The sequence below is a fragment of the Enhydra lutris genome, unplaced genomic scaffold (genome assembly GCF_002288905.1).
Source record: "Enhydra lutris kenyoni isolate GAN:26980312 unplaced genomic scaffold, ASM228890v2 scaffoldscaffold12, whole genome shotgun sequence".
NCBI classification, from domain to species: domain Eukaryota; kingdom Metazoa; phylum Chordata; class Mammalia; order Carnivora; family Mustelidae; genus Enhydra; species Enhydra lutris.
Window position 1 is genome coordinate 24,635,251 of NW_019154096.1, and position 22,704 is coordinate 24,657,954.

Below are 22,704 nucleotides of genomic sequence, written 5' to 3' on the forward strand. Positions count from 1 at the left end.
TAGTAGGCAGAGAGGCAGGCAGAGAGAGAGGAGGAAGCAGGCTCCCCGCCGAGCAGAAAGCCCGATTCGGGGCTTGATCCCAGGACTCTGGGATCATGACCTGAGCCAAAGGCAGAGGCTTTAACCCACTGAGCCACCCAGGAGCCCCCGTAAATAAAATCTTCAAAAAAAAATTAGAATAAAATAAAAAAGAAAGAAAAAAAAAGACTGAGATTTGGCCTTTCTCTGTGTGGTTTTTTTTTTTAAGATTTTATTTATTTATTTGACAGACAGAGATCACAGGTAGGCAGAGAGGCAGGCAGAGAAGCAGGATCCCCACCGAGCAGACAGCCCGATGTGGGGCTCGATCCCAGAACCCTGGGATCACGACCTGAGCCAAAGGCAGAGGCTTTAACCCACTGAGCCACCCAGGTGCCCCGCCTTTCTCTATGTTAAAAAGACCAAGTTTTCTTAGGTTGTTGGTCTGCTCTTGATAAGAAATTATAAACAAAGTTGTTGCTTTTTTTCCTTATCTGCCCAGAAAATCACAGTTCCTGTGCTTTGTCTATCTAGTATTTGATTACTTAAGAGAACTAAAAGTTCTCGATATTAGAGGAGCTACGTTTTGCTAACAACTAGGTAAAGTTCTGTGTTTGTTTTTGGAATCTATAATTGCCACCCTGGTTAAACAGATCATTAAACCATAAGAGACTCTTAATCTCACAAAACAAACTGAGGTTTGCCAGTGGTTGGGTTATGGACATTGGGGAAGATATGTGCTATGGTGAGTGCTGTGAAGCATGTAAACTTGGCAATTCACAGTCCTGTACCCCTAGGGCTAATACATTATATGTTCATAAAAAAATAAAAATTTTTTTAAAAAATTTAAAAAATTAAGTTTTGTAATGATCTGTAGTCCTATTCAGGTATGTGCTTGAAAACCTTCAGAGGTTTTTAACAAACGTTCCCAAATATTCAAATTCTAAACGAAATCTTTTTGACTAATCGGGGGCCCTGGCTGGCTCAGTAGGTAAGCATGTGCCTCTTGATCTTGGGGTCGTTAAGTTCATGCCCTACTTGGGGCACAGAGTTCACTTTAAAAAAAAAAAGGGACACTTTTTGACTAATTAGGCTTGTTTATTCAGCATGTTGGGTTACAGGGGAAGTGTTGTCAAACAGATGGTGATAGCCTTCTTAGGTTACACTGCATGAGTAAATGCTATAACTGTTCCAGAAGTAATATGAAATCCCTAAAGTTTTAACATGTCCTGTTATAAGGTCATCTCTTGACATTCTAGTTACTGAAATGTGTCACAGAAGTAACTGCATTTCCTTGTGAACCGCACTATAACGAACTGTCGTCCAGTATTTCACCATGTCCTTCTTTTAGTCTTTTGTTATTGTCCTGACGCTCTTGAAAGCCTATTTTATCTTCGAGGAGATTCATGAAAAAGACTTCTTGACAAATACAGGTTTCTAATATGTCTAAGATCACAAAACCGAAGTGGGTAAGAATTCCCGGAACTAATGGAAAAGCTGCATTTAATCAGAACAAGAATTAGTAACGGGGACTAAATGAATGGAGAAAGATGATGATAGTTTCTATGAATGTTTCTTGGAAACATTGCTCGCTCTAATGTGTGCTCTTACAGATTCAAGAGAACTTTTTCACTTAAGATACAACTTACAGGGGCGCCTGGGTAGCTCAGCTGGTGAAGTGTCTGACTCTTGATTTTGGCTCAGGTCATGATCCCAGGATGGTGAGATCGAGCCCAGCATCAGGCTCCACGTGGAGTGTGGAGCTTGCTTAAGATTCTCTCTCTTCCTCTACTTCTCCCCTAGCTCTCTCTCTCTCAATCTCTCTCTAAAATAAATAAATAAATCTTAAAAAAAAAAAATCTGTTCTCTTAACAGGACACCTTGGCTATATTACCAAGGCTTTAACTGGAAGGTCATATTTAGAGAAAGATGCATAGTTGTAGATATTCAGCTTTAAGGACCTAAGGTGGACTTTATGGAGCCAGTGGAGCCCCTGGGAAATGCTGGCCTGACATCTTGCTAACAGAGCTTCCAGCAATCTTACCCCATGAGTAAAGAAGGTCACTTCCTGACAGATGCAGGAACCTCATAATATTTGGGGAAATCTGAGAAGAGGAATTCACTCAAATTTACAAGTCTTGTGGACAAACTGATGGCAAATATTCGGCTTGGCTTCTGGCTTTGAGAAGCTATTAAAAGTTCAATCTAAAATTCCTTATAAAAAGTTCTAGCAAGAAATAGATTTAAAAGAACTTACATGGTCAATCACTATTCTTTCTTTGCTTATATAAGTAAATTAGGCCAAGTTGGTTAACATTGGACTTACTTTACAAAGAAATTTGTCTTCTTTTGGCTATTTTTGGTAAAAATGAGGGTGATCATAGAAAGAAAATGTTTCAATAACACATCTTTGTAGATAATAGATTTTAATACCATTCATTATAAAGTAGATCAGACCCTAATTTTTTCTAGTGTCCTCCAATGCCTGGCTACAATTCTCCAGACTAACATGCTGATTTTTCTCCCGCCCTTTTGACCTGAAATCATTTGAGAGCTACAGTTGCCCTTTTTCTTGAAGCCCTACAAACTAAATTTGATGTAAGGAAATCAGCCACAATAGCTCATGCATTCACAATCTCTGAGCCCATTGCTCGGCAGGCCACTAAAGATCATCAGAGCCACCTGAATTACAAACCAGGATGAGAAGGAGATGACATCAGAGTAGACTACTTTCCCAAGATACGGCACCAGGCCTGCAATTCTACTCCTCTTTCTTTTTAAATCGTAATATTAGAAGACAGTAAAAACCTACTTATTTGCTTTCATCTCCCCCTTTATTACATCCTGGTAAAATATCACAGTTACTCATGAATTTAACTAATATAACTGCAAATACTCCCCTAGTACCTTATTATAATGAGAACTTAGGTAGAATGTTTATGACCTCTTAGACACACTCCAACGTTCTGTTAGCTTCTGGTGCTTATACATTATGAAGGGCCTCCATTTGGAAAAACCTTTCAAGAAGTACCATCTAATTCAAATGTAAGCTGCATTATATGTAACATTCAATGGACTGACCCTTGTGTCTCTATAAACTTGGGCAATAATTTATTAAGAAAAGCTCCCAGACACAAGGGGAGAAACTTGCCCAACATGCCAGAATTTCCAACGTAATCACTAACCATGTTTTTGTGGATGGAAGGGCCTAAGACGAAATAAGAAAAAAACACAGGTATCTTTCAGAGACGCTGCTCTGGGAGTGACCTGGATTCAGCCAACTCACAAATCTAACTTTGCCGTACGACCCAGAAGATTCTAAGGTAACAACTGGTCAATGGCCTTCTTTACTAACTCCAGAAACCCCAAATGTACAGCTCTCCTAATCTGTAGAAAACCACTAAAGACTCCTGTATCTTATATAAATGTTCAATTATTGTCCTCAGTACCCAAATGTATGGCCAATCAGGCTTATGACATTCTTCAATGTCTTAATAGGAATAGGAACTATTGTAAATACCTCCAGAGTTCTTCCCGTTGGGGGCACATGGGCCTCATCAGTCAATGATTCTTTCTGGATTCTAATATCTACTGACATCTGCAAATTCAGGCAAGATACATCGTTATGCCCTGAACAACAATGGAACCAAGAATTCACTCCAGATTGACCTATAATAGCTATGCCCAAACAAATGCCTATGCCCATAACATAGGGTATATAGGAAAAGGAAGATTTTGTTGGAAAGGTTTATAAAACACCTCTGTAATACTCCCTGACTTATTTTGTAACCAGAGTACTTTTCATCATAATGCTACTGTTATAGGGTGTAATACTAGCTTTGCAACTCAAATAGAATTGCCTGATGCTAACAAAAATTACGCTGGAGTGCCTGGGTGGCTCAGTTAAACGTCCAACTCTTGTTGATGTCAGCTCAGTTCACCATCTCAAAGTCATGAGATAGAGCCCCATGTCAGGCTCCACACTCACTGGGGAATCTGCTTGAGATTCTCTCTCCCTCTCCCTTTGCTCCTCCCCCTGCTCAGGTCCTGTCTCTCAAATAAACAAAATCTTTTTAAAAATTATGCTAATAGGGCGCCTGGGTGGCTCAGAGGGTTAAAGCCTCTGCCTTTGGCTCAGGTCATGATCCCAGGGTCCTGGGATCAAGCCTCGAATCGGGCTCTCTGCTCAGCAGGGAGCCTGCTTCCTTCTCTCTCTCTGCCTGCCTCTCTGCCTACTTGTGATCTCTGTCGAATAAATAAATAAAATCTTTAAAAAAAATTATGCTAATATTGAGGTACCAAGGTGGCTCAGTCAGTTAAGTGTATGTCTTCAGCTCAGGTCATGATCTTGGGGTCCTGAGATCAAGCCCCATGTTGGGCTCCCTGCCCTGCAGGGAGTCTGCTTGTCTCTCTCCCTCTGCCCCTCCCCCCGCTAGTGAGCAAGCGCTCTCTTTCTGTCTCTCTCAAATGAATAAGTAAAATATTTTTTAAATTATGTTAATATTAATATTGATGCATATTATACCAAATGTTTTGGGAGACAGAACTACAACTACTACAAGAGGTAATATTTACGGAAAATAACTGGCAAGGGACATTGTTACACATATTAACAAAATTTAATTACCATTTAAGCCCGTCAACTTAACTATATCACAAAGCACACATAACTGTACATAAAGAAGGTAAACTGATGCTCTAATTTAAGACGACCAAATAACTTATGATGGATTTTTTTTTCCTTCTCTCGTCTTTCTAATTCTGTACCTATTCACTGGTGATGACTTCAAATGTGTTTTTTTGTTTTTTGTTTTTTAATTTTGACATACAGAGATCACTAGTAGGCAGAGAGGCAGGCAAGGAGAGAGGGGGAAGCAGGCTCCCTGCGGAGCAGAGAGCCCTATGCGGGGCTCGATCCCAGGACTCTGAGATCATGGCCTGAGCTAAAGGCAGAGGCTTAACCCACTGAGCCACCCAGGCGCCCCGACTTCAAATGTTATTAATTGGGCTTTTATTACTATTTCTGTATTTATGCTATAATCAATACCCCAAAAATGTAAAGGCAAAACTCACCACAAAGCACACACACACATTTGCATGACAATTTGGTCTCACCAAAAAAATATATATCAATTGTAGTATTCCCTATTAGAGGCCCCACTACTGACCCCCCCACCCCCCGCATAGACTCCTAGGTGACCTAAATTGGTCCTGGCATTGAGGAACATGACGGGCCCAGGGCAGATAAGCAATAACCCTGGCACTGAGGGGCAGGACAATGACCCTCAATGCTTTCTGTCAAAAGATTAGAGGTCAAAAGGGGGAAATGATGACAGGAAAACTCTCTAAAGGCCTGCTATACAAAGAAAGCCATTTTAGATTCCTTTCTCAGTCAATGTGACTCAAACCAAAAGTCTGATGTACAGCCCGCCACGTGTGCACTGTACATCTCCTTTGTGAATGAGTGAGATATCCATCAATGCTCCTACTCCCCTTAGTCCTTTATCATAGCACTCGTGATTCCTGCTTCTATGCTCATCTACAATCTTTTGAGCTTCTCCAAGATGTAAAAAGTACGGAACCTCTAATATACAGCCCTGTAAAAACCTTTTATTCTGCGGAGTACTTTCTTCCCTGCAAAAAGCGTGCTTCCTGGACAGCTGTCCTAAGTTGGACTCTAGTAAAACTCTTTCTTGCTTTTAGAGATTCTAAAAGGTCTGTTCATTTGCATCGAAAATAGGACCTCACTGCAGAAACTACTGAAGGTGACACTTGAGGGCTCCCCTTACTCTCCCGGGTCACAGCCTTGCCGACCCCCATGCTAGCGCCTGCCTAAGGCCACATCTTTTGTCCACAGAGACGCCCTCTCCTAGAATGGCCTTCCCTGCATGCCTTACCCTCCCCCACACCTGCTCCATCCTCGGGGGCTCAGCCACAATGCCCCCTCTTCTGTGCCACCCTCAGCACTGGCGCTCAGCCAGACCGGGCGTGTATCTGACTACAGACAGTAGAGGTGGGACTCATCCACCCAGTTCATTTTCCTCCCTGCAGGTGTTTCACACCTGGCTAATGGCCTCCGTGCGATACAGAGCTCTCTGCTCCCACAGGGCCGCCCTGGAGCCCACTCAGGGTTGGACCAGTTCTCATGGCTGGACAGTTTCCTTTCCACAGATGGAAGGGTGAGGGGAACAGGTTAAGTGAGGAGCCCTGAGTGGTCGGCACACACTGGAGTGACCTAGAATGCAAGACACAGGCTGGCCATGCCGGAGGTTACCCACCACTGACCCCCACTCTTAGCTCCCATCCCCCCAGAAGTCTAAAGTCCACAGAGGGGAAGGAGGTGGGGGGCAGGTGGGGACTCATGGCCATTGGAGTTCCCAAAGCTCTAGCAGGGGATTCAGGGAAGCCCAGCAGAGAGACCTGGGCCACGCCTGTCAGGTTTTGGAGTCCCTTCCCGGCCACTGGTGGAAAACAGTCCAGAAAAAGCCTCAGGACCCCAGCTAACCATCATCACCCCTAGCAGTTCCAGAGCTTGCCAGTCTAACCCCAACAGGGCCTTATAACTAGTCCTCTGCTTCCACGAGACATGATACCAAGGAGGAAGGGGCCAGGGCACAGAGGAGAGGGTGGGAAGAAGCCTGGCTTCCCACTGTTTATCCTTTGGATCTCATGCTCTGTACACCAGGCACATGGAACACCTACAGATTTGTTTGTAATCAAATGATTATAGTGAGAGCAGTATGCCTTCCCAGCTGAGAGGCAGGAAGCTGAGGACACAGATCAGAAGCTTCCAGCCCTTGTGGTAAACAGACAGGTAGCCCAGGCCCGGTGGAGGGCTGCCCTCTGAGAGCCCGCTCCCTCTTCCGCACATTCAGAGCTGACCTGTGTCTAGATGACCCTCAGGATGCCCCAGGCCAGGACACATCCGAGCAACAGGCACACCTGTCATCCCTGCCAGCACCAGCTTCCTGGGCTCAGGGCCCAGCCATGGTGTGCAGACCCCTGCCTAGGGTCAAGAAAAACTGGTCCCCCACAGTCCCTGGTGGCTCCCCTCCCTGACAGTGTGCCTGAGAGAGCATAAATGTATGTGTGTGTATGTGTGTCTGCCTCCCCCTCCAGACTGGGCACTCGTGGCCATGTGGTTCTTCTAAGTGGTGTACACACAGTAGGTGCTCAATGTGGTGTTTTTGAAAAGGGGCAGTGTCTGATGCAAGGGAAGATATTATTCTCATTTAGTGAGTGTATATATTAAGTGCTTCCTGAATACCCAGCTTCCTGAAAACCCTTTGTCAAGAAAGGGGCTGCAAAATCAGATCCCCTGTGGGAGTCAGCTAGGAATGTAAATACAGGATGTGAGCTGGCCTGGAGTGGAGGCCCTCCTCGGGAAGTCAGGACTGGGTCACTGATGCTGGCCCAGCAACAGTCTGGTCAAGGTCCAGTCTCAGCCACTGGTCACCTGCTTGGCGGGCGCCATCTGCTGGTGAGAGCAGGAGTAGCAAAGTGGGGATGAGCCTGGGATCTGAGGGAAGTTGGCGTAGCTGCTCAGTTGCCTGAGAATGGATCACACCCCATTCACATTCATTCTCTCTCTCTCACACATGCACACACCCACCCAGCTCTGCCCAGACAACACCCCTCCCTGCCCAGCCCCGCAGAACCCATCACCAGAAGGAAGTTCCAGATTGGAAATCATAAGCCAGTGGTTTATTCAAGGCAGGGAAGAATCACACAAGGTTCATGTTCAAATGCAGATACCATGCCCCCCCGAGACGTCACCTTCAAAGCTCTTGAGTGGGGTCCACGGATCTGTCTATAAACAGAAGCAGCCCATGGCGGCTGTCCCCATCATGACCTGAGACATTGTAAATGATCCAGCAGACACTAAGCTTCCAATAACTTCCTTCCTTTTCAAGGAACATAGTAGACCCAACTGTGGTTCCAACCCGGTGTGAGTAGAGAGGCCAGCATGTAGGGGAGCAGGGGTCCCCGTTCTCATCTCCTCCCGTGGCCCTCAGCGGGAAAGGCCACCCAGGGCTGGGAAAGAACTTGCTCCACCTCTCAACACCTACATCCTTAGCCTTAACTCCAGCTTCTAAAAGACCAGGAAAGGCGTAGTTCAGAAGCCACATGGCCAAGGAGACAAGCTGCACACCCTCTTAAGAACCACAACCACTTAGGAAACCCGTGATTTAAAAAGCTCTGCCTTGGTTTCTTCATCTGTAAAATGGGGATATTAAGACCACCCCCGTCACAAAGTCACTGCGGGGGCTCAACGGGGTTCAACACCAGCCAAGTGCTGACAACACCGCCTGATGTTTAATCACAGCCAGCCGCAGGCACGGAGGGAGAGGACCGTCCATGAGACGGTGACAGGCAGCTACCGATGTTTTGCTGGCGGCTGTGAGGCTGGGTTGCCGGGGGCTTGGGCTGAAAGGCCTCAAAGTGGGCAGGAAGGCTGCTCTGGGCCTGCCTGAGGGACGTTGCAGCCGAGCCCGTGGAAAGCTGGAGTTCTGAAGGACCGCCGTCAGAGAAAGAACGGACTAGGGATAAAATGCACTTTTTCATAATAAGAACACTGCTTTGTCTTTGCCTGGACCCTGAAGTAAGAAAGAAAACAAAGTCACAGGCCTGCCCTCACAGTGCATGTGGGGTTTGACTATTCCTTTTCCTTATGGCCCAGAAACCCTTCGGGCTGAGAAAGATTGTTTCTAACGAAAGAGGTGCTCCTAACCTGGTCTCGGGCAGGTGTCTGAGGGAAGAGACGGCAACCCTTCTGCAGGACAGCCCCTCAGCCCACACAAGGCTCCATCAGACAAGGGTAGGGGGTCTAATACTACACCAAATCCACCCGGAACAACCCACTGTGAGCTACAGTCAGCAGAACAGCAGACGTGGGCTGCTGAGAACTGCCTGTGATAGAGGGAGTACAAAAGATAAAAAAGACAAGAAGAGTCAAATGATTGAAGAAATAAAAAATAGATTTTAACACATAAGAAGGGAACGAGATATTATCCCCTCAAATAGGATTTTTTTTTAGTAAAAGGTAAAACACTTACCAGATCTGGAGAGAAAAGAGAGTATACAAAATCAGATTTTTAAAAGAACTAAACAGAACTTTTTTTTTTTTTTTTTTTTTTAAAGTAGGCTCCAAACCCAGCACAGAGCCCAACGCAGGGCTTGAACTCATGACACTGAGATCAAGACCTGAGCTAAGATGAAGAATCGTTCACCTAACCAATGGAGCCACCAACGCCCCCCCCTCCGAACTTTTGAAAATAAAATATGTAGCCTTAAAACTCAATGATGGATGCAAGAGCAGACTGAACACAAATGGAGAAGCAAACCATGAAATGGCAGACGGAACTCGGAATGCGGCAGAAAGACGAAGAGAAAGGAAATACGCTAGAGGCACGGACGCCCAGAATGGAGGCCCCAAGAAGAATTCCAGGCAAAAGAGACCCAAGGGATGGAGGGGAAGCAACATACCCAGAGCTAATGACTCGGAATTTTCTTGAAATGATCATGGACAGGAATCCTCCTGCAGGAAGTACAGAAGACGAGAGAAAGGATGAAAAGAGGGCTCAGACCTCTGTGTCCAGCACACAGCAGGCCTGGGAAATGCCCGCTCCCTCCTTTGCAGCTCACTCTGGGTGCTCCTTCCCGCCAGCTTTGCCAGCGTCTCTGTCCCAGCCAGCCACACTCTCCCAGACCTTTCCAAGTCCCGCTCCTCAGCAAGTGTGATCCATTCTTACAAGTCATCCCCAAAGGTCCAGGAGCCTCTCCCCTGGAGAGGAGTGGGGTGCAGGGTGGCCTGGTCTGCCGATCCAGCCACTGGCCAGAGGGAACAGTGAGGTCAGAGAGATGCCCCTAGGGGTCTGAGGACCCAGGAAGCCCAACTGGGTGTGAGGCCCTGACAAAGACAAAGAACTAACTTGGGGACACAAGGAGAGGACGGAGAGGAAAGCCTGAGGACAGTGCAGAGCTCCCATCTCTGTACAAACTCATTCGAAAGTGCTGAGGTCAGGTTAAGGGGCTGGGGAAAAGTGGCTTCAGCTCAAGCTGAGAAGCAGACCAGAGGGGTCAGGGGGAAAAAGAGGCCTGGGGTGGGGAGACCAGCGCCAGAAGCCATGGCTCAGGTTGCAGGAGGAGCAAGCCTGGCTCCAGAGGGCACCCACGAGCGCCTGGGGGATGCCCATGATGCTTACCTGAGTAAGGTGAGAGCCTGTAACTGAGCCCTCTCAGCCCAGTCTTCGTCTCCCTGTCTCCGCAGGGATCTTCTGCCCTGCGGACACCTGCGGCTTCTGAGCCAGCTATCCCAGGGCTGCACCCCAGGCCTGCGCACAGGGAGGCAGGCTGGGGAAGCCAGCAGAGGGGGAGAAGCCCCGTCCACACCCAAGGGCTGAGAGAAGGAGTGATCGCCGTAACGCTCGTCTGCCGATGAGAGGTGTTCCTTCTACCTCCTACAGTGACAGGTAGCCCTTTCCCTAAAATCTCTTCCCTCCTTAAAAGAGTAATATGTTTATCATAGAATGTTCAGGAAGCACACAAGGGTATTTTCTCACATCCATTTGTGTCCTGTTTGATTTCCTTTCCATTTCTTCTCCTGTATATACACGTGTTTAACATAACAGCGTCTCGCTATCTCTACAGATGGGGATCCTCGCCTTTTTCCAATCCATGTTCTAAGGAATACGCCAGTCTTCGTTCAAGCATGTAATTAGATTTTACGCACCACTTTTAATAGCTCCACAAATGGCATTGTACAGCTCTAACAAAATCTATTTAAGCCATTTTCTGGGGCTGTTTGTTTTAGGCTGCATCAGATTGCTTGCTGTTTTACATGAGAACCATACTGGGTTAGCTGGCACCTCTTTCAGGACCCATTTCAATGCCCACCTCCTCCAGAAAGCCTTCCCGGACTCCTTCAACATCTCCCACCTCTGAACCCTGACCACCTGCGGTGTGTCTGACCTGGCTCAGCATGGAAACCTCGTGTCCCTCACTGCTCTCTGTCCCACAGTGGTGGGCTGGTCTCACGTCCAGAACTCTACTGCACACAGCCCGAGGGAGCCTCCCAGCACCTCGCACACAGCAGGTGCTCAATACATGCAGACAGCTTCGACCCCAGCCCCCTCAGACTGCACGACCCCAGAGAGCTCCACCCGCTGAAGTGTAAGCACCCCCAGGGGCCTGGTCTTGGCATTCTGCGTCTTCACTGGGCACTGAGAGACAAATGGGCCTCCATCGGTCTGCCCTAACTTTCAAGACCCAGGCACCTCCCTGTGAAAGTTCCAAGCTCCAGTCGAGATAGCCAAGGCTAAATAAGACGTTCAACTCCTCTACGACCAGGCCACTGGGTCCTACCTTGACCAGGCAGGCACGGTCACCATCCTCGTTATAGACATGAAGAAATCAGGTGCGTTAGAGGCTAGCAGGTTTGCTAAGGTAGTGGGCGAGTGGGTGGCGGAGTGGGGATTCGAATCCAGGCCGTGTGAGTGGTAGAGAGCCTTCAACACTGGGCTAAGTACACCTGCGTCAGGAACTGGCCTGGGATTCCAGAATTCCTTTCCTGCAGGCCCATGCCCATCAGCTCACCAGAAAGTCCCCTCCAAAACCAACCACAGGCCTCAAGTTTGTCTGCCACGGCAGATGCTTCTGCTTTAGCTCAGTTCAGCAAACGCTATGTGCTTACCAAGTACCTGACACTGCTCTGGCTCTTGGGAGGATGGGGGCAAAAGTCTCTGCCCTCTAGGGACACTGAATGAATGTTACAGAGGAAGAAAGGGTGAGGGGTGGATGGTGTAGGGCTGAGGGCTTCCTGAAAGAGGCGGTGACCAAGCTCATCTTTTTTTTTTTTTTTTAAGATTTTATTTGTTTGAGAGAGAGACAGACAGACATAGTGACAGATAGCAAGAGAGAGCACGAGTGGGGAGCAGAGGGAGAAGCAGGCTCCCCACTGAGCAGGGAGCCCAACATGGGGCTCAATCCCAGGACCCTGGAGTCATGACCCAAGCAGAAGGCAGACGCTTAACTGACTGAACCACCCAGGCGCCCCCAAGCTCCTCTTGAAGGCTGAGTGACCCTCCACTTTTGAGACCACCACCACTTGCCCGGGAACCTCAGACACACTTGACCAATGGCTGTTTACAGAAGTGCTCTACCGTCCCAGTGTCTGGATCTTTGGTCAGGCAATGACCTCCACGGAAATGCTCCTTGAAGAGACAGACACAAACCCACATGGGCACACACACCTGCCTGTGCAACTCCTCTCCACGTGCCAAAGACGCCACTCAAATCCCACCCTAACTACACCATCATCCCCAAGGCAGGAATGTGCTCCCCTTCCTCTGGGTTCCCACAGTATGTCAATGGCTCTAAGGGGTACACACATTCCAGCGCATGAGCCTCCCCCCCAACACGCATATCATCCTTGCACATGCAAAGAGTCCAGAAATATCTGTTGAATTCAGTTAGATGCTTGAAGCCTTGGCATAATTGTATGGGCTAAAATGCTATGACCAAGTCAAAGCAAAAAATATAAAACACAATTCAAGTAAAACAGTGGCGTGAAAAGCGGCCTCCAGGCTGCATGGCCTGGGGAAAGCCCCCTTTGCCTTTGACCCTCCATCGCCTCCTCATCTGAAGACCAAGGCTAGTCATGCTCGGCAGGGATCCGCCATCACACGGCCGCAGTGAGGATTCAATATGGCGACACTCCTCAGGCCCCTGCATGGGGCCTGGGGCCTGAGGCTCCTCGGCAGTGGCAGCTATGGTCACCTGGGCCAAGGGCACACATCCACTCAGAGTTGGCAGCCCTGTACACAGGCTCCTGGTTGCTCCCACACCAAGCACGTGTGTAAAACTCCAAGGGACACGTCTCCTCGGGACAAGGTGCTGATACCGTCTCTTTGTTCCTGTTTCAATTCCCCATCTAAACTGATTTCACACGCTGCCTACGGGGCGCCCTGCAGTTGGAAAGGCACTGGCCTCACTCACCCAGGGTATCAGAGCCACTCTCCACAGTCTCGTTGACCTTCCTTGCAACTCTGGCCACGGCCTCACCCATCTTCTTCAGCATGCAGGCGAGGGGGTCCTGCCGCCAGCCACCAGGCCGGTCTGCTGCTCACAAGGGGGCCCGTGCCTGGGGAAGACACAGGACCATGAAGCGCCCGCCGTCCAGCTGGGGACATGCCCCCGATGCCATCCTTCCCAGGGACCCAGGCTGCAGGAAGCCTGTAGGGAAGCCGCCAGGCCACTCACTTCCACCCGGGAGGCCCAGAGACCATGCCACGTGCAGCTAATCTGCCCATCAGGGGTGGGGGCAGCCCAGCCCAACCAGTTTCCTGGGTGGGTACACATGTCTGACTTCTCCAGACTCAGGGCAAGGGCCTGAAACGGTGGCCAGGCAGGTGTGAGGACTCAGGTGTGTGCTGCCTGTGACTCACTGAGCAGGTGGGACAATGGAGGAGAAGCTGGGGGCGGGGGGGGGGGCAGCCAACCGTGGGGGAAAGACACTTGTCCCTCCATCCAACAGCGTCTGGGCTGGTGCCCTGTCCACAACCACAGGGACAAGCTCCCCAGCTCCCAGCTCACCGCACCTGCCTCCGCTGGGTACCTCCTGCATGCTGGGAAGTGCGGGTACAGAGGCAAATGTAGCCAGCCTGCCAGGTCAGAGGTCACAGTCGGAGAGGGGAGGGGTCATTAAGCATTCCCTTCCCACCTGTCAACAAGGAGGGATGGCTAGGGTTGATTCCGGTTGTTTTAGCCCGCAGACGTGATGATCAGCCTGGCGCAGAGTTTATCTGCCAGACCCGAGGGAGAAGAGGGCGGGGCGAGGAAAGGAGAGAAGAGAAATTGGATCACTGAGGGGGAAAAGGCTTCAAGAAGGGTGAGGAACACAATCAAAGCTATTTGGGGTTAAAGACACAAGGGACTCTAGAAAGGTCTCCAACTCCCTGTTTAATTACAGAGAGGGAAACTAAGGCACAGAGCCGGACCAAGGCCAGAGTGAGTCAACAGCAACAATGTTAACAGCTCAGCTCCATATTCAGCGCTCACCTCTTTATAAAAATCACCCACAACACGGGCAGCAGAACCCCAGGGACAGAAGGAACTTGGGGCCAAGGCCAGTGCCCTTTTTTGCCTCTGGATCCCAGTCTCAGCTTCAAAGACAGCTCTGAGTGTCAGAGGCCAAAAAAGGTGAGGACAGAGAGAAGGGGGTAAGGGGAGTGCTCGCCGTTGTTACCAGACACCACGTCAAAGTCCAAATGTGCTCAGCTACACAGGCAGGACAGGCAAGGCTGAGCCGGGGCTGGCCAGGCCCAGCCATCTGCTGAGTGACTCTGGTATGTGGCTGCATCTCACCACGGAGGCTGACTCGGAAGGTCTGAGACCCACAGTGCGGTAGAATTAGAGCAGTGGCCTCACGCCCAACTCTGCCATTTATTACTTCAGGGGCCTTGGGAAAGATATTTAACTACTCTGAGCTGTAGTTTCTTCCTCTGAGTAGGAGATCTAGTAATACCTCACTGGATTCATTTGAGAATTGAACAAAAATATTTACATCTTTCCAGCCCAGGGCCCAGGACATGTAGGTCTTAATAAATTCTAGTCAAGAGGATAAAACAGTACACATGCAGATAGGACACTGGCCTCTAATCCCAATTTCATACCCATGTGACTTGAACAAATAACTCAGTGGAACTCATCTTTAAGGAATGACTAGAATTTCCTTCTCCACCTCCAGGAAGCTTTCCCTGATTGCCTCAGCCCTCAGTGTTTTCTCCTCCCTCTGAGTTTCAGCACCACTTAATGACTTAGCACAAACCATTTGGGTTACTTAGGAGCTTTTTAAAATATACATATTTGTCTCCCTAATCAGCCTGTGGGCAGCTGGGCACAGGGAGCAGCTCTCTACTGTGCTTCCCCTCCCCCTCAATTTACACCACAAACTGAATAAAAATGTCTAGGTAGGATACCCCAATGGTGATGATGATGATCAACAGCCACCACTTGGGTTTCAAATCTAAATACAAGTCAATGGACTCTTATAATAAATCCAAGACAGTGTCTAAATGAGAAGGGTCATAGAGTCAAATGTCCAATGGTGCTAGGTAGACAACTTGCATAAGGTGGGCCAGGGTAGGATAGTTGGGAATAGTGAGGACTATGGCAAACTAAACCCAACACCTCCACCATGCTGCCCTTGGGACCATCCCCTAAGCCTGAGTCACAGCAATGTTGCTGGGATCTTGGTGACTTACTCTAACCACTATGAATGGGAACGCTGAGGGCTCAAGAGGGGAGGTAAATGAGCTAGATGGAAGACAAAAAAGCTCAGTCTCCTAACTCCCAGCCTAGGATTCTTCCTACTGTACCATGCTCCTGCCTTGCCCTCTCCCTAATACTTATCATCCATAATCACAAACACGTATGGAGCAGCTACTAGGTATAGGGCATAAGAATGAAGAGGACAGAAACACAGGAAAAAGCTCAGACTTATGGTTCTGATGGACAGCTTTCTAGGAAACATCACTGAGTCACTCCTGGCCTCCCAGCACAAGGGAAAAGGAAGGTCGATCTCCAAGCTGCCCAGGGTCTATGCTAACCCTGAGGGGGGCTGTCTGGGCTGATTACTTTCAGCCAGGCACTATACTTACAATTCTAGCTGCCACCAGGTTGGGGGGGAGGTGCTGGGGGAGGAAGGGAGCAGGGCAGGGGCTGCCTCAGGCCATACAGCCCACTGATGACAATTAATCAAATTAAAAACATCACCCCCGGTGGCAAGCGAAGACACTCTACGGTGTAGATCAGAGAATGGACATCAAAGCGGAACAGGAGCAAGCTATAAGGTCTGGCTGTCAGAGCCAGTCATTAGTAGGAAGGGCCCCTTACATCCCAGAGGATGCTCTGGGTACCACACAGATGTGTCCTAGTCCTCTGACAGATGCCATCTGTCCCAAACTGCCAACCGCAGTAACTGACCAGGAAACCACCTTCCCTTCACCTAACACGACCCCTCCCCTCTTCAGGGAGCATTCCTTCTTACAGTCCAGCTGACCGTCCCTCTCTCAGGTCAGATGACAAAATTTGTCACTCTGGCACAGCCAGGGTTGTGAGAGAGGAGAATGGCAGGGTCACGTGTGGTATAAGACCTGAGGTGGGGTCAGGGGGCCCTGGATTGAGGGAAGAATAAACAGGATGACAGGAGTCTGGAGTGGCACCTAAGAGGTTGTCCAACTTCACAACGGCTCCTTTCAGATCTAACCCAACACCGGGACTCTTTCACAAAAAAGAAAAAAAAAAGCAACATTTATTTAGCATGTAACAGAAACCCCAAGAAAGAGGAGGTTGAGGGGGTAGAAATAAAAATAAAGCTATTCTTTTGTTTTACAGTGTTTTTGAGAAAAATAGAAAACTGTCTGGGTCACATTTGAGTGGCAGAGAGAGCTATGGACCTACTGTGGACGGAGTGCAAAAGCCCATAGGCAGGGCAGCCCCTAGGGTGGGGGGACCCTTGTCTCTATAAAAAACAACACGAGGGGTGCCTGGGTGGCTCAGTGGGTTAAACCTCTGCCTTCGGCTCAGGTCATGATCTCGGGGTCCTGGGATCGAGCCCCGCATCAGGCTCTCTGCTCAGTGGGGAGCCTGCTTCCCCCCACCCCACCGCCTCTCTGCGTACCTGTGATCTCTGTCTGTCAAATGAATAAATAAAATCTTTAAAAATGAATAAATAAACACAAGTCAACCAAAATCAGCATGTCAGCACCACTCTGGCCACCCATTTCTTGCAATCCCACAAGAGAAGTATCATGCCAGCCAGCGGGAGCGATCAGTATGCGAGGGAGCCTTCCTGGAACTGGAACCCAACTACAGGGCCCCAGGAGAACCCCACAGGCTCAACCTCTGGGCTCTTTGAGGCATCTGGCCAAACCCACAGGCAGAGTGATAGTAGAAGAAAGTCAGAGAGTATCCCCAAGGGACTGCAGGGAAGCCTTAGCTAATTTCAAGGCTAAGTGCTCCAAGTCCTGGAGACCCTTCAGCACAGGCTCCAAAGCCATATTCACAGGGCTGCTGTCCCCAACCATACATCCCTCTCCCTACATCCCCAATTCCCCTTTCCTCGGAGTGGGCATCATAGCCTCAGGAAATGTTTAAATCCAACAAACATCGCGGCGCTTGGGTGGCTCAGTGGGTTAAGCTGCTGCCTTCGGCTCAGGTCATGATCTCAGGGTCCTGGGATCGAGTCCCACATCGGGCTCTCTGCTCAGCAGGGAGCCTGCTTCCCTCTCTCTCTCTGCCTGCCTCTCCATCTACTTGTGATCTCTGTCAAATAAATAAATAAATAAAATCTTTTAAAAAATAAATAAACCCAACAAACATCTCCTGGGCACCTTCTCAAAGGGCCACACAGGGGAATAAAGTTATAGAGATGGGGCACAGGCCAGAATGAACTTCCCACAACTAGGAGAAACTGGGTGACAAGAGGAAGAATGAGCTAGATGCTAGTAGGGCTGTGACACCAGGCCCAAGGGGCATGTGTGCCCTCCTCACGAAGGCAAGAGAGACACAGACTGAGCAGAAGGACCCAAAGAAATGAAAGAAAGTGGGAGACAGCTAGCCAATCCATCCCCAGACTACTGGGGGAGGAGGAAGAGGCTGTAGGCCCTCCAGACACTCTGTCCTGTTTCTCTGCAGGGAGCTAGGGAAAGTTTTCTGAGGGCAGCAGCCTAAGATCAGAGTTTGGAAAAGTTCTCAGTGTTTGGAGAGCAGCAAATGATCTATAACTTTTGAGAAAGATCTTTGCAAATGTTAAGCATTTCCCACATTAATTGCATTAAATGTAGGTGATTCAGGACACAATAAGTCAAACAACAGAAAAGTGGTTTTCCTTTGTGGGAGCTGGCAACAGGCCCTTCTGATCTATAACCTAGTTTCACCGGGATACAAGGCTGGAGTTGGGTGGTTTTTGCTTAAACTCTGCCTGCAGCCCCCTGCTGGCGCTCCTGCTCTCCCCAGTGAGGACTCTGCCCTATCTGGAGCCCAGAGATCTGTTTGGAGGAGCTGCTGCGGACACCCCGTCCGCACCACCTGCTCCTATATTTAGTTACATGTGGTCACTTGGAAACTTTAGAGCCTGGCAGCCGCTCCGAAGGGCAACTCGAGTCTCCTGGGCCATGTGTGCAAGCTCCCCCACCGCGGGCTCCCGCGCGTCCCTCCGGCCACGCCAGGTGGGGAAGCAGGTGGGAAGGTGAGAGACGGAGGGCTGGATGATATCCAAGTAGCCCCGAAAGCCCTGGAGACCTGGACGGAGTTGACCCACTTTCCCACCCCAGGGAAGCAGCCCGCTGGGGCGCGAGCGGGACCGGCTGGCGCCTGGTGTTGAGCCTTGGGGTATGCAGCGCCGCGCGCGCACTCCGCTCTGGGCACCTAGGCATCCTCCGGCAGCACCTCCCAGGAATGCGCGCAGGGCCAGGCCGGGGTCCTTGCGCCTAGCGCAAGGGGCCCGCCTTACCCGTCTACCCCACCCCCCGGAACCCGCAGCCAATGGCTCCTCGTCGCCGGCCCTCCGCTCGCGCGGCAGGCGGAGACTGGGGAGAATAAAGCAGGGAGAGGGGCGAAAGCTGGCGATCGCAGAAGGTCGGGGACTCTCGCGCTCCCCGGAGGCCGGGAGACATGCTCTGGGGCAGGCATCTGCGGCTCCCGGAACAGAAGCGAATCCCGACAGCGCTGCTTCTGGAACGAAATACACCACAGCTTCTCCCGGCCGGGGCGCCTCCCGCGGGGACGGAGGCCCTGCGCCGCTTCCCCGGGTTCCCTACTCCCTGCCACCGCGGCGCCCACTCCCGCGGGCCAGCCGGGGTCCCGCCGCAATTTGCAAGCAGAAGCCGGCACGGCGCCGGGCCCCTGGGCACTGCAGAAGCCGCAGCTGATGCACCGCTGCCCTTTCCACCCGGTGACCTGGGGGAGGGGAGGGGACGCTGCAGAACCGGGGGCACTTCTCTCCCTCTCGCCCCCAGCCCTCCAGCGCTCAGTCTCAGACTGCATTTACTTTGCGGGGCACGAAGCGTGGGGCCCCGTTCTGGGCCGCTTTCTGCTCCACTTACAGCGACAATGCCTCCTAGCGCCCTGCGCAGCGCAGTCACGCTCCCTCGGCCGCCGGCGGCGCCCCATGCAACTGTGGCGCGCTGGAGCGGGCGGGGCGGGGCGCGCGGAACCGCGGTTTGTGCGCGCACGGCCGCTCCGCCAATCGCCGCGTCAGGATACGTGCTGGGGCGGGAGCGGGCCGCAGGCCTGGCCGCGAGCAGCCAATCAGCGCGCCAGTCCTCACGCCGCGCCCGCGAGCGGCGCGCGCGGAAAAGCGGCCCGCGCGCTCTCGTGCGCAGGGTGGATCCGCTTTGTGTGCGGCTTCTGGAGGGAAAGCGCTGGGGAGGGCGGGCGTGTAGACCCGAACGTGCTACACAGACCCTGAGATAAATAGGACTGAGGCTCCAGGTTCTTCTCAAGGGAATGGAGTTGAATAAGCCAGATCAGGGGTACTTTGAGAAATGGGGATTGAAAACTTTCCATGGGACGCCTTGAGGTGCCCATTTGGGTTTTTAGAGACGATAACAATGGCTACCCTAAGTTATCTCACCTTTCTAAATCCCAACATTCTCCATGATAAAGTAGGAGTTAAAGTACAAATATACAGGGGTCATTGCGAGGACTAATATATGACAAGTTTCCTGCAGTGCTGAGCTTGACAGCTCAGGGAAAGGCGGTGGCTTCATTGGGGGACTCACCATATACCCTTTATAAGGCACTACGGAGACCACAAAAGAGGCGAGGCCCCTCACTCAGCCAATGACAATGATCAACATGTCCCATGCTCTAGTAAACAGAGCATGTACTATGTAGAAGTCCTGAAGAAAGACCATTTAATTCCGCCTCTGGGGCAGTGGGGGGGGGGGAGCTTGGGGCACTCAGTTAAGGAACACACATTCCCCCCGTGGTCTTGATGGATGTTATTAGTTGGGTCATCTGCCCCAAAAGAGGTACCTCAGAATGTGACCTTATTCGGAAATAGGGTCACTGCAGAGATTAGTTAAGGTAAGGTCATACTGGAGTAAGGTGTGTATAGTGTTCTGATGAGAAGAGACACATACGGGGAGAAGGACATGTGAAGACAGAGGCAGATTTGGTAGTGATGCGCCTATAAGCCAAGGAATCCCAAGGACTGTGTGGGCAAGGCTCCTAAGCTAGGAAGGGGCAAGACAGGAAACAACTCTGAAGACACCTCGATTTGAACTTCCAGCCACCAGAACTATGAGAAAAGATATTTCTTTAGTTTTAAGTCACATTGTTTCTGGCAATACAGGGAAGGGGATGAGAAACGTCTCCAAAGAAAGTCTTTAAACCTGAATGCCTAGGATATGCAAGGTCCCCATGTCTCTGGGTATGCCAAGATCAATGAGACCCAGACCCAGCCCTCAAGGGGTTACCACTTGGGGATGCCTGAATGGCCATGTGTCTGACTCCATCCCAGGAAGACTATCTGTGGAGACCTTTCCCCAACCTCATCATCACTCTATCCCTGCCACATATATACCAGGTTCCAGGTATTAATAAATAATTAATAAACAGGTTGAGTCCTGTTCTGCCCAAGCCAAGATCCTTACTACTCTGGACAAAGAGGACTCGGCCACTTGTTACACTTAAAACCACCCTTAGAGGGCGCCTGGCAGGCTCAATCGGTAGAGCATGTGACTCAGTCTCTGGGCTGTGAGTTCCAGCCCCATGCTGGGCATAGAGCTTAATTTAAAAAAACAAAAACAAAAACAAAAACAGCCTTACATCTTTGGCTAATTTCCACACATGGGAGTCTTCTCTTCTCTTCCAGGCCATACACAGACCTGAGATCGCCAGACTAGTGCTTCTGTGCATATAGTAAGGGCTCAGTGAATACCACTGACTGATGGTCCAGCCCGGGGCACCCCATATTCGTTCCTTATACTCAGTCCTCTCTCCCAAGAATTTCATCCTGGACCCTCCAACTCCACAGGGAGAAGACTCCTGCCCAGCTCAAATACCACGGTTCCTGTGGCTGGTGAGTTTGCTTCTCCAGAGTACTTACTGCACCATGCCCATTACTATGCCGTCTCTACAAATGTCTTTTCTCCCAAGACTCTGCCTGATTTTAGATCAGCCAGAGCTTGGCACATAGTAAGTTCAGGTATCAGTCAGTACTTTCTGTTCCTGCATCATAAAACACCCCAAAGTGCAGAAGGGTCTTTTTTTAAGGGAGGGAAGGGGCAGAGGGAGATAGAGAATCTGAGCAGGCTCCACGCCTAGCGTAGAGCCCAACACAGCACTCCATCTCAGGACCCTGAGATCATGACCTGAGCCAAATTCAAGAGATAGACCCTTAACCAGATGAAACACCCAGGCACCCCAGAAGTGTCTTAAAATAATAAATATTTATTTAGTTTATGATTTTTATGGGTCAACCTTTTAGGTTGGGCTCACCTAGGCAGTTCGGGCCTCAGCTGGACTCCCTCATGCATCTGGGGTCGGCAGATGCTTCTGGGAAGCCAGAGGCTTCTGCTTCTGGGGAGATGGCTAGCTGTCACTTGAGGTAACTGGGTCACACGTCTCTCATCTGCCAGCAAGCTAGCCCAGGTTCACACGGAGCTGTGCGGTTCCAAGAGCAAGAATGGACTCGTGCAAGATCTTTAAAGGTCGAGGCTCAAAGCTGGCATTACATTACTTCCATAGTCGTATTGACTAAACCAAGTCACGAGTCTAACCCACGTTCAAGGGTGGGGAAATAGACTCCATCTTCTGATGGCAAGAGCAGCAAGGTCACATTGCAAGGAACATGGATACGGGGATGGGTAGACAATTAAGGCTAGTTTTGCAATCTACTGTAGTGCTCGATAAATATTCCCATGACACCCAGCCCACAGTGGGTGCTCAGTATTTATCATGGCGCTAAGATTTTCAATCGTGATGTTTACTGATCTCGTTCAACACAGTCAATTGGCAAAATGTTATCTCTCACTCACAAGCTATCCATTGGCACCTTCGGTTCCAGAGTAACAAATGAGGCGATCAGGAAGACAGGGCTGTGCAAGAGAAAGCCCCACTGAGGCTTCTCAGTGAAGAAGCTCCGTGGGCCCCAAACAGGCTCCTGCCGCCAAACAGAGCATCTTTGGAGACCTGGTCACGTGAGCTGGAAGCCATACACTTTCACCTATAAACAGAGAGTGGCTTTTCTCTTTTTTTGCCAGAGCTTAAATATAGCCCTTGTTAATTTCCTCAAAGCCTTGCTGCTACCTGCTTGGTAGGAAGCCCCTTATTTGGCTAGTTCCTGCGGGTTTTCCCCTCATCAAGTAGGATAAACTCTCAGGGTACTTGTGGAAGGGGTACTTTCCTGTCGCCAAAGCCAACAGCTCAACTCCAAAGACTAGGATCCCTGATGGGAACCACTTCCCAACCAAAAATTACTAGAATCAATCTCAAGGCCTATTGTGGGTTTACTGATACCGCTCTCCTGCCACCAAAAGATGTGTTAAGAGTCCTAACCCCCAGGATTCCAAACTGTGGCCTTATTTCAAGACAAGGTTTTTTACATTAGTAATCAAATCAAAATGACATCAGTAGGGTGGATCATAATCCAATATGACTAGGTCCTTGTCAAGAAGG

General features: G+C 49.9%; 1 protein-coding gene across 3 annotated transcripts in view; it reads right to left on the minus strand.

Moving 5' to 3' along the window:
- LOC111145253 (leucine rich repeat containing 20) overlaps positions 1–19,146 on the minus strand; it is an 80,564-nt gene extending 61,418 nt beyond the window's left edge. For 2 of the 3 annotated variants that reach the window (XM_022500043.1, XM_022500045.1), the window contains exon 1: positions 13,015–13,096. In XM_022500043.1, the coding sequence (XP_022355751.1) occupies positions 13,015–13,096 (82 nt within the window). Of the gene's footprint in view, positions 1–13,014; positions 13,160–19,124 lie in introns of those variants that run through there. The other variant, XM_022500042.1, reaches the window with a different exon arrangement.
- Between the last annotated feature and the right edge of the window lie 3,558 nt (positions 19,147–22,704).